The sequence below is a fragment of the Pundamilia nyererei genome, unplaced genomic scaffold, assembly GCF_000239375.1.
Source record: "Pundamilia nyererei isolate P.nyererei 1_Seehausen unplaced genomic scaffold, PunNye1.0 scaffold00332, whole genome shotgun sequence".
NCBI classification, from domain to species: domain Eukaryota; kingdom Metazoa; phylum Chordata; class Actinopteri; order Cichliformes; family Cichlidae; genus Pundamilia; species Pundamilia nyererei.
In genome coordinates, this window is record NW_005187733.1 from 124,810 (window position 1) to 136,171 (window position 11,362).

Sequence of the window (11,362 nt, forward strand, 5' to 3'; positions counted from 1 at the left end):
AAAGACAACGTTTGACGTACTAGGATGACTATGTATTGGCAGCAGTATGAGTGGATTATTAATTACAGATCCAAGGTCAGTTATATAATGAAATAATGAACGCATTTAGCATATGATGACTAATCGGGTTGGTTCCAAATAAGCTCCACAGCATTTTAGTTGCATGAAAAAAATATTGAACCAATTGTATATTTTATGGATTTTGTCATAATGAGTAATTGTACAAATGGCAAAATTCTTGCACAGATATATCATACACCTGTACACCTTGTGGAAATCTAGGTTTGGTCTGAACTCTATATTATGTGCCTCTTTCTGAAAATAAATAATTTACTCCTTGAACACAAAGTTCGAGCAGTAGATGCAGCAAAGGTTGAATTTATAATAAAAATTGAATCAGACCCTGCAATGGACTTAATCATACAATAATATGTGTCATGACAGCCTATTCAAACTGTTTCTGTAGCTACTGTCTGCTCTTAGAGGATCAGGCTGATCACATATTCAGTAAAAACACAGTATCGCCATCACACTGCCAGATTATTATCTCTCTGTGTTTGATGTTAAACCTCAGTGGAAGCACACGGATCACACTGAGCCGAAGGAGAAACCATTAAGAACAAGTCTGACTCGACTTTGCACAGGATACAGCCTGTAGAGCCTCTGAGCTGCGGTAAGCGGGGCTGACATGTCGTGTGCGCTGGTGTGATAGTTTAACATTCCAGCTGTCTGCTCTCGTTGCAGCGGGCCACCTCACGCTCCCCTGCCTGCCGGCCTTTATTCTGTGATCTGCTCGGCTGTCTGTTTGCCAGCCTCACTCTGCTGCTCTGCCCATCAGAGGCGCGTATTTCCTTCCCGCTGTGCTCTTCACCTTCTTAACATTTGGTTGTCACACCTTTGCACTTCGTGTGCCCAAGGTGAATAGTTGATGTGGAAGAACCTAAACTAAAGTATGTCAAACTGCTTCAGGGCTACATGCATGGAGAAATTCCACATAACTTAACAAACTGTGTCAGTTTAAATACTATTTTCTAAAGGACAGTTTGGACTGCTAAAGTTTCTGACTGCTAAAGTAATTAATCTTATAATTTAGTATAAAATGTTGCACTTGAAAGTTACACTTTTCTCTGAACTCGAGTAAACGCTGACTGTGCCATACATATAATAATGACATCATCAGTGTTTAAACTGATTCTTTTTAGGAGGATCACTTCAAAAATCATAATTTTGAGTGCACTATGTTATCGTTATTTCCTCCTATCTATAGTTAGCCTTCTCCATCTAAAAAACACAAAGGGTGGAATAAACAAAGTGAAAGAGGCAAAAGTAAAACAAGCGGAACATCACATGGGGGAATTTGGGGTTTTTTTGCTGGACAGAGCTTCAGGATGTTAAAGGGTTCAAATGCAGCAGACAGCTGGTATTACTTTGACTACAGTTGGTGAACCTATGAGCTGGACTGCTGAACTGAATCTTTGAAATAAGACATCTAATAATAGAGACATTATCATCAGACTACAGTTGATTGCTTGACTGACTTTTTACCTGGCTGCATACAAACTCAAATGTGATTATCCGTTGGAAACAAGGGATGGTTTCATGCATATTATTATACAGATATCTGTTTATAGGGATGGTTTTGACTTTAGTCATTAACAATTTACTTGCCTTAATATCCTTTTAAAATGTCAAGTGCAGTCTCTGTTACCACTTCAGTGACAGATAGCCTGAAATAGGACTTAATACAAGCCTTTTAACTGCCCTGTACAGAAAATAACTGCAGCCATTCTAACAATACAATTAACTCTAATCCAGGATTTAATAAATTATTAATCACTGTGTGTCATTATCAGCTGAATTGTTAAATTATTGAAGTTAACCAATTACCTCATTGAAAATGTCTCAGTGCATTCAGGTGCTGTCAGGATGTTCTAACAGCACTCTCATGCTTCAGAGGGTATCCTTAAAGATGCTGCAAACCAAACACTTAACACAAAAAGGATAAAATTTGCACTTCCTGACAGTGGTAATGGAATAATTTTCTCATCAAACAGTGATGTGGGCATTTTAATTCTTCAGATTAATCTGGTAATTATAGGGTGTCAAACGACAAATAGCTGGTTTTTAAATGCCTTATAAAATACTAATAATAAGTTCAAATGGATTTAAAAACTGTGAATGGCAGCCTGGGATCATTTGAAAAAGGAAAAAGTCTGCTTTTGTTGTATACAGGAGGAAATAATCGGTCAACAACATACCAATGTGATGCTTTAATCTCTAAATATCTAATACGCATACCGTGTTAAAATGATGGGAATATGTTTTCAGAAGCTCGTTAATGCCATTACATCCAACAAATGTGTCACAACGTCACAGGAGAAGATAATACACTTTGCCTTTCCCTGCTTCTACAAAGTTTTGCCTCATTTATTTGTCCATCGAAATTCAGAAAATACATCTTTGGTCTCCCAAACAAATATGTAATTATGTGTGTCTATGTTAAAAATAAGAGACAGCAACTTTGTGTTATCCCTAATGGCAGAAGACAGCGCTGTGCTCTGTGACATATGGGTCAGAAACAAGCGAGAGAATGACTAAAAGGAAAAACAACAAAAAAAACCAAATGATACATAGAGCCAACTCTTACCGTAAAGGGGGGTTTGCTTTTCCAAGAGATAACTGGAGTGAGAACCAAGAGTTCGGCCATTGTTTTCAAAGGAAAGATGCCAAACCCCCAGTAAACACCCAATAAGCTCCCAGTAAACCCACTGCCTGTATGCCAGTTTGGGTCCAGGAGGTTAAACAAGCTGATCGCCATCACTGCTGCAGATCCTGAGCCGTGCTTCTTGCCCATATGGGGCATTTTTCCTCAAATTACTGTACAAAAAAAGGAAAAACTGTAGCTCAAGAGCTCTGGCCCCAAGCCCTCTTTGAAGTTTCATGATCAGTTTTCCACATTCTTTATCATCTGTATCCTGTACAAGTGCAGTAAACACTATACTTTCACAACTCACTCTCTTGAGCGTCTCTTCCCTGCTCCATACTGGATTGTTTAAAGACGTTAATTTACAGTTTCTGGAATTGGCACTTGACAAATAACTAAATAAATAAATATATAGAACACCATCAGTAGCTCTTAGGATGCCCTTAAGTCTGAGGAAACGTCCTTCTCATCTCTTGCTGCTTGCTTTTCCATGATTTGGAGAAAAAGGTGAATCCAACAGTAGCAGCAGCAGCATTTCCTGGAGGAAGGTGTTTTTCAGGGCGCGTGTTGCTTGTGCACAGTAAGTCAGTGTATTTGTGTGTGTAAATATTGATTTGAGTATGCTTTTGAGCTGTGACTGCACGGTTTAGTCCAGCGAAAGCAGCGGCTGCATGTTGTCTTCTTCGCTCTTGACTTTGTCTGGTCGCTTCAGGACTCCCGGTTCCACCACCGACTGAGACCTACAAGAACAAAGAACAGGAGGTGATTAGCATAACTGTGTCGCCAACTGTGCTGAAAGCTTTAGAGTGTCAACCGTGAAGTGCAGTGAAATATTAACTGTAACGGTTTATGTTGATGTTAAAATATTCCGACCTACTTGTGTAAAGTCTGATGCAACAGTCTATCCGTTATTTTGTCTCATGCTATGAGGCAAATTGTGAGTATGAATAAAATCTGCAAAACAAACTTCAGGTCAATCATCACCTCAGGTTTGATTTCCAGGAATCCTCTAATTTCTATGTTTATTATTTTGTTCACACAAAGTTAAAAATTCTTTATAAGACATTGGATACATGCAGAAAACACCTGTTTCTGTGTCTGTAACATAACCAGTGTGTTTTTGTAAATAACTCAAAATGCTAAAGTGAAAAAATAAAATGTTACTTGCAAGTTTCATTATGTTTCATTATGTTCTATATGCAATCATTTATCAGTATTATTTTTTTACTAGTTAACCTGTGTTATAATTTTTGTTTTAATACTTCATAAAAAGAAAACAGCATCCGCACATTAAATAAAAATGCATTCGTGCATACTGATTTTATAGTATAACACGCATAACACTAACAGTGCTTTATAGGCTAAAAAAGTGTCATAAAAGGTTTTTATTTCCTGCTATATGGGAATTAACCAAAGAGTGAGTTCATTTTTAAATGCACCCTGTTACTGTCAGACCATTTATAACTCACTAATAATTAATTTATGATTGGCAGGGTTGAGCCTTCCTGCAGTGACAGCCTGCTGCCTTAACTCGCTGCTGTTTGTCTTCCATAGTATAAATGTCTTTGAGTGAGTTGACGTTCCACAGTGGTGAGATGATTTACTGTCACAGTGAATTACACCGCACAGTGGCCTATAGGGGGGAAACTCTACAGCAGGAAATGTCAAACATGCTCTCAGCAGAATTCTCTTTGTCAAGAATAAGCACATAAATTTTAGCATATGAATGAACATAAATATAAATGTGACCCCCAAAGTCAGCTAGTCTGGATAATACTAGATTGCGTATTGATTGCTTATTTACTTGTCTTTTTTGTAAGGGTTCAACTTCATAAACTATTTATTGACCCCATCATATCATTATGCATCTTTATTGCTTCTTTTTTCAAACCACAGCTTGTATATAAAAGGTCGACTAAGCTATTTTGGAGACCTAAATTCAGCTTTTTGAGGCATATCATTTTGTTTTTGGGGCTTGTTGAGCACAAGACAAGCGCACCATAAAACACACCCTGACTATCTAATGTCTGTTTTACTTTAAATAGAACCAGAACAAACAAAACTTTAAAACTAGTAATCGGGAATCTACACTCACCAGAAAAATGTCACATAAATCAAATGTAAACCACAGGATTCCACATCTGCTGGCCATTAATGCAGGATTGAGCCACTGGACTATGTCCATCTTTTATAAATAAATCTGCACAAGAATCACAAAGAGGTCCAGCCAAATAACACTAGTTGCTTAAATAAAAATCTAATGAATATAAAATCAGATGGAACCATTTAGAGCATATTCATCCCCGCCAGCTGAGACAATGATTACAAGAAGACCACAGTGAGATAAAACCTGTATAGTTCTGTTATTATGCCTTTTGTTTACTATAATTATGCAAAGATAACCAAATTAGTTCCACAGTATATCCTACTGTGAAACAAGCATTTTATTCATTTTTTGTGCATTGTTTAAATTTTAAACCTACATTATTCTCTGAGAAAATGTATTAGCTGGTAGTTCCTAAGCCTGAAGCAGCTGTGAAATATTTGGGTGGGACTCCTTAGCCTCAGGAAAAAACAGTAGCTCTGGTTGTCATTAAGAGGGTCCTAAAGCATTTAATAATATATTCTTAAAACTAATAATAATCAAAAACAGTACTACAGTAAATAAAAACCACTGTGGAGGTTTTAAGATGGTACGCTAACCTCTTCATGGTCTTTGGGGAAAGGTTTTTCTCCAGGTCTCTCTCCAGGTCTTGTACTGATAGAGTGTAGGACTCTGGACAGTAGTCAGTCTCCTCGTCATATGCGTGGTCCAGCAGTGTTCGAGCCCATGTCCCCATATCGTAGGGTGGCATCATCCCACCAAGCTCCGATGGCAAGATCTCTGGGTGGATGAGCTGATGGAGGCTGTTTAGGTTGTTACCATGCATGAAAATCTGCAAAGGGAAAAGATGCACAGGGAAACAATTTAGACCAGAGGTCTCCAACTCCAGTCCTCCAGAGCTACTGTCCTGCAGCTTTGCATCCCTACTGTAACGCAGCTGAATCAAATGGTTGAATTAGCTCTTCAGCATGACATCAAGTTTGCCAAAGGTCTAGTAACAAGCCATTCATTTGATTTAGCTGTGTTGGAACGAGGATGTTGAAACTCTTGGAATTTTTCTCTCCACATTCAATTTCTTTTCTCTTCTTGAAACCATGAAAAAGATCACAAAGCCCAGAAAAGCTTGACTATTAGGCCAGTAACCAGACCCAAAATGTCATCATTCCTATTAAATTTGAGTAGTACAACTTGTTATAACCTAATTCTATATTCTGTTTTTAGCATGTATGTGTTTTTTAAGTTTATAGGTTGCTGAATAGGTCATTACCATTTCAAATTTAGAAAGAAAAAGACAAAACAATCAGAACCAAATTACTTTATTAAAAGGAGACCATATGAATTCGGGCTTGCTAATAGTTTTCACCTATCATCCACATTAAAGTGGCTCTCTGTGTGGTTATTTTTACTGTTAGACTGTCTGTGGTCCCAATTTGGAGGGTGCTTTTTTACCTGATTTTGCACCAGCTGAAAGACGGATTATAGACAAATCTCTTGGCTTACCCTCTTCCTTGTCTTGTCTTTAAGAAAGGGTCGGATGACGGTGTAGAGAGCGTGAATGTACCAGGGCTGGTTCACAAAGTGGATCCCTCCAAATCTGGCAGGAAAACTGTCCTGTAGGAAACACAAGAAAAAACAACACAGATGAATATGGTATCTGGAGGTCAGCAAAATATGGTAAATATATATATATGTGTGTGTGTGTGTGTGTGTGTGTGCGTGCGTGCGTGCGTGCGTGCGTGCGTGCGTGTGTGTGTGTGTGTGTGTGTGTTACAAAGTTGTATGTCAGTACTGAGCTATGCCCTTATATAATATTCCTGCCAGTTTCCAAGTTCTAATAACCTCTTAATGTTCACCTAAGATTATGTTACTTTTTTGTCTTTGTGATATTATTTGTTTTGACGAACAAGAACAGACAACTCTATATGTCAAGCAGAAAGACTGAAAATAGCAGAAAAATATCACCAGTGAAAGATGTTTAACCAGAAACGTAAAACTGTAAACTACATATTGCCATGGAAACTTCTGCTGCAAATTCATTAATCACCATTGTATTGTGCAACATACCTGAGTGCGTTTCCTGTCTCTTTTCATTAGATTAGTTTTGTAAATGGCCTCTAACCTCATAGTCGATAGGAAATGGTCTGCAGTGGCTGCAGGACAAGCCCAGAGGGAAATGAAGCCTTGTTCATACAGGTTAGTGTGTGTACTCTGAGCCTAACTCAGTGATTCCTAGAATGTGGACACCATTATAATAATTATGCTCCAGTCCATGTGTATGAATCATCGTTTGGCCGTAGTCCAGCAGTATGGTGAAGACTGTACAGCAATCTGACATAACAGAGCTGGCTGATAAAAATGGCTTGGGGAAAATGTTTATATAAAACATGTTGGCAATGTGTGGGAGAGACAGTGACAGTGTCTGAGGTCAGTGCAGCTTTGTAAATCAGGATTTGACTGATATGAATCATCATGGCCCAAAGTCACTTCAAGTGATTTTGCTCTGATAGCAGTAATGTCAGCTCATACACTGTACAAAGCTTTGATCTAGAGCCATATAAAATTTAAAGACATATAAGACTATATTTACAACAAACCTAACAGAACTGGAAGGTTAGTTCAGGATCAGAGAATGATTTATATTAATTGAGGCAACCTTCAGAATTTTCCTTTAGAGTAACAATCACGCCAAAATTAACCTCTAAACAGCAAAGTAATGGGCCAATCATCATTTACTGTAAATCTTCATTCAAAGAGCAGCACCACCAACACACCCAATATTCCAGGACAAGAAATGTTTCAATGACTACATAAGATGTGCCATTTGCCAAAAATAAATTCCATATATTTATTACATTGTATATTTATATATGTCCAACCGCCCTGTGACAAACTAGCAGCCAGTCCATGGTATAGTCTGCATCTCAACCAGTGACAGCTGGGATAGCCCATAATTAGATACGAAGAAGAAGATGGATGGAAGGTAAGTTTCATAATAAGATGCAGTATTCGGCATTTTGACAAACATACTCCCCTAGTGATTTTTTTCATAATATAAACATAAAATGGTTGAAAATCTTTTCAAACACATTTTTTCTACCATTCATCCTTTCTCTAGAACAACTTGACCTACTTCCAAGGTGGATGGAAGAGACAAAAATGTCCAAGAAAGTCAAAACCTAATGCAGCACTTCTGTCAGGTTTGTTTGTTAGCATCACAGTGGCTCAGTAACTAGCACTGTTGCCTCACAGCAAGAGGGTCACGAGCTCGCTTCTGTGTGGAGTTTGCATGTTCTCGCTGTGTTTGCATGACTTTCCTCTAGTAGCTCTGGTTTCCCCTGCCTTTGAAAAACATGCATTTTCAATCTTGCTGATATCAGTACAGGATACTCTTCCAGAAAATATCCTCAATCTTAAGAGTTGCTAAATAAATAAATACTTTATTTACATATCATGAAGTTGATCAAAGTTACTCTTCTTCCATCATTTCCTGCAATTTAAATTTTCTTTTAACTTCGTTGTTGTTGAAAAATGTGGACAACACTAAAAATGGTAGTCCTCTGTGTTTAATCCACTCATTCATACATTTTTAAAAAGCTGTCATGGTCTGTAGATTTTGCTGTTTCCAGTCTTCAGTACAGACTTTTGATTAGGTCTTTGTGTTGCTGGAGCGTACTGTAACACTTGGTTTTATGACTGTTTTCAGTTTCAAGAGGTTTGGTTGAGTTTGATTTCTTACTTTACTATAATGAGCTTTTTAATATTTTAGAATTCCAATTATATTACCACTCCAGCCTATCTATATTTGATCCTGTGTGTACCGGTTTATTATCCTAGCCTCTCCAGTATCCTCCTGTATCTTGTTAAATCCTCATCTCCGTGTTTAGTGATCCCCAGTTGAGTTTCTTCCTGTTTTATTTTGATAGTTCCCCATCACTTGTGTTTTGCTGTTAGTTTTACTTTTTTATTTTTCCAGTCTGATTGTTCTTGTTACCCAGCTAACATCCTCCTGTGTTTTGCATTCACCTCTGGAAAATATGACAAAAGCTGCACATTTAAGATGATTTCATTTGTCTGTTTCTGTGTAGCCTACACATATTCAAACATGTAAACAAGGATTAACTTAACATTGCACAAGAAATGCTGGTTAATGTTTCAGATGTTGTGTATTTGTTGCAAAAATATTCAACCTCATGTTCAGATGATAAGAAATAACAAAGAAATGTATTTTGGTCCAATGGAGGTCAGACAGCTCGTCTCTCAGCTGTCCGACCCCTCAGTGCTTCTTTTTGATTCTAAATCTCTGGCCTGCCCTCTGCTCTGACAGACATTTTTTCACTTTGATAAAGGGACCTACTGCATTATACATGAAATAGTAAAAATGGAATATGAGATGTAGGCCCTCTGCTGCGCTGGAGGGACAGAAGGAGGAGAAAAAGAAACAGGCGCTAAAGGATTGATCTGCCTTCGCACAAGTGATGTCTGAAAGAAAAGAAAGAGGGAGGAGGTATTCAAATACAGGTTGGGGACACTACAGTGAGAATAAAAGGAGATCCGAAAGGGAAAGATGTAAGAAGATCTCGAGGACTGAGGATGGAGAACGAATTAAAGGCTTAAATTAATGGGAAGGTGGTTATTTTTGGGGTGTTCAGCTTTTGTTTTCCTTTGATGAAATATAGGTGAAAAGAATCACCAAAGAGATAACAGGAGGTAATATGAATGGATGAAGAATAGCTGAAAAAATTGATTTTCAACACTTTTAGACAGATTTTATATAATATTATTCATTGGACAAGTCTAACACAAGAGCTTGCAGATGATTTGAGTCAGTATTCGTCCAATCTAACTTCAATCCAGATGCTGAGGTGGATTTTTACATTTTTTTCCACTCAGCTGAGCAGACAAATCTCTTTACAAGCCATAAAGGGAAGACTGGTGTATGTCATTATGCAGATTCTGACTATGACTACTGTATGACTTGTCTTTCCTGAAGCATCACCTGGTTGTGTCCCCTTTTATAAATCTCAAAATAGAACAAAATCTGTATTTACCAGGGAATAGAAATCCACTGGAAAGTTCACAACTATTAAAAATCTTGCATGTGACTTATGAAATGGTATGGTAAAAACATTTTTCAACAAATATTACAGATTCCCACAAGGCCAAACATCATAATATAATAAAAAATAATACTAAAACAATTCATATCAAGTTGCTACATAGATTTGTTTGCCTACACGTGTTCATATGTGGGCATGTGGGTTTAGGTCGGTCATCATCTCAAAATAAGAGAAAACAGAAGCATGATTTTCTGTCTTAGTTAAATGTGACTGTGTGTTTGCAGGGAGACAACTGTTATTTTCTTTTTGACCCGGTGTATGTGTTTGTCAGTAAAATACTGCTGTGTGTGGGAAGGGAACGTTGAAGAGTGGAGGATTAACATTTAAAAACAGAATAAATTAGTTCAACTATAAGCCTAAAGAAAAAAAGAGAAATGCAGTTGACTTATGACTTATCATACCTGGCCACTTATGTTCACTAATTATAGTAGGATAAATCCTCTCCTAAAGTGGAAAATAAACTCCCTGGTGCGCGCGTGTGTGTGTAACCTACAGTTATAATGCTGTTTTAATTTTTGTGTTTGGGCCACACAGCATGCATTTTAGAAGTGGATAGTGCTCTCCTAATGAGAGAATGTTAATACCCTTCTGCTCCACAGCAACTGTATCTGTTCTTGGGGAGATGGCAGGATGATCAGGCACTGGGAAATTGCGGTCTTTGCCTGGAGACTTTTAAAAAATAGCAAAATTTGGTCTGTAAATTCAAAAGTGATCCACTGTCTTTTGAACTACTGCTAAAATTATTAGGTTAAGCTATTTTTTTCTATTCGCCATTTTCATTTGTATGATTCTGGCAGTACATCGAAGATCTTGTTACGTTAATGAAGTGTTTCACCAAAGGCAGGTGAGTCACCGTGGGCTCTGCCTTTTTAATATGTGTTTATATAAACTTTGCAGATGATTGGCTAATACTTCAGAAACAACCACCAAACGAGAAAAACGGTAGTAATAGAACTCAGAAACTCATGCCAGGAGGTAGATTTGGTAAAGTCTGAAAACAGTTTGATTCCCTCTCAGAGCACTTGAATTGCAGTTTACTAAATGGTTATTTTCTTGAATTGTTTGGCCTATCCCGCGTTTAAGTGGAACCTTTTTTCCACCTTGAGTTTTTGCCATGACCTGGTCTTACTTAAAAAAAAAAAAACGTATTCAAACTAAGTGCCAAAAACACAGGCTGTGCAGCCAGTAAATCCAAGCTGCCAAATTCCAGAAACCAGACAGTCAAAACCACTTCTGCATTTACTTTGATGTTTGGCTCCTGAGAGGCAAAATTCGATTCTAAGCAAATGAGCGAGTGAGGGGATTTATTTTTGGACTCCTGCTCCAGGTCACTGTGTTCAGTTACTGCAAAAGGTTGACACGAATTAGAGGTGACAGCAGATGGAGACAGGTCCAAGCGAACATGTGGAAATTAGGAGAATTTTTATTTATTTATTT

The 11,362-nt window shown here is 37.7% G+C and overlaps 1 protein-coding gene across 1 annotated transcript in view; it reads right to left on the bottom strand.

Moving 5' to 3' along the window:
• Window positions 1-2,177: 2,177 nt before the first annotated feature.
• Window positions 2,178-11,362, bottom strand: part of clvs2 (clavesin 2) — a 47,241-nt gene continuing 38,056 nt past the window's right edge. Inside the window, exons 3-5 of the mRNA XM_005751888.1 lie at window positions 6,309-6,419; window positions 5,408-5,640; window positions 2,178-3,444 (exon numbers count right to left, since the gene is read on the bottom strand). Of these exons, the coding sequence (XP_005751945.1) occupies window positions 3,351-3,444; window positions 5,408-5,640; window positions 6,309-6,419 (438 nt within the window). The 3' untranslated portion in view covers window positions 2,178-3,350. The remainder of the gene's footprint in view (window positions 3,445-5,407; window positions 5,641-6,308; window positions 6,420-11,362) is intronic.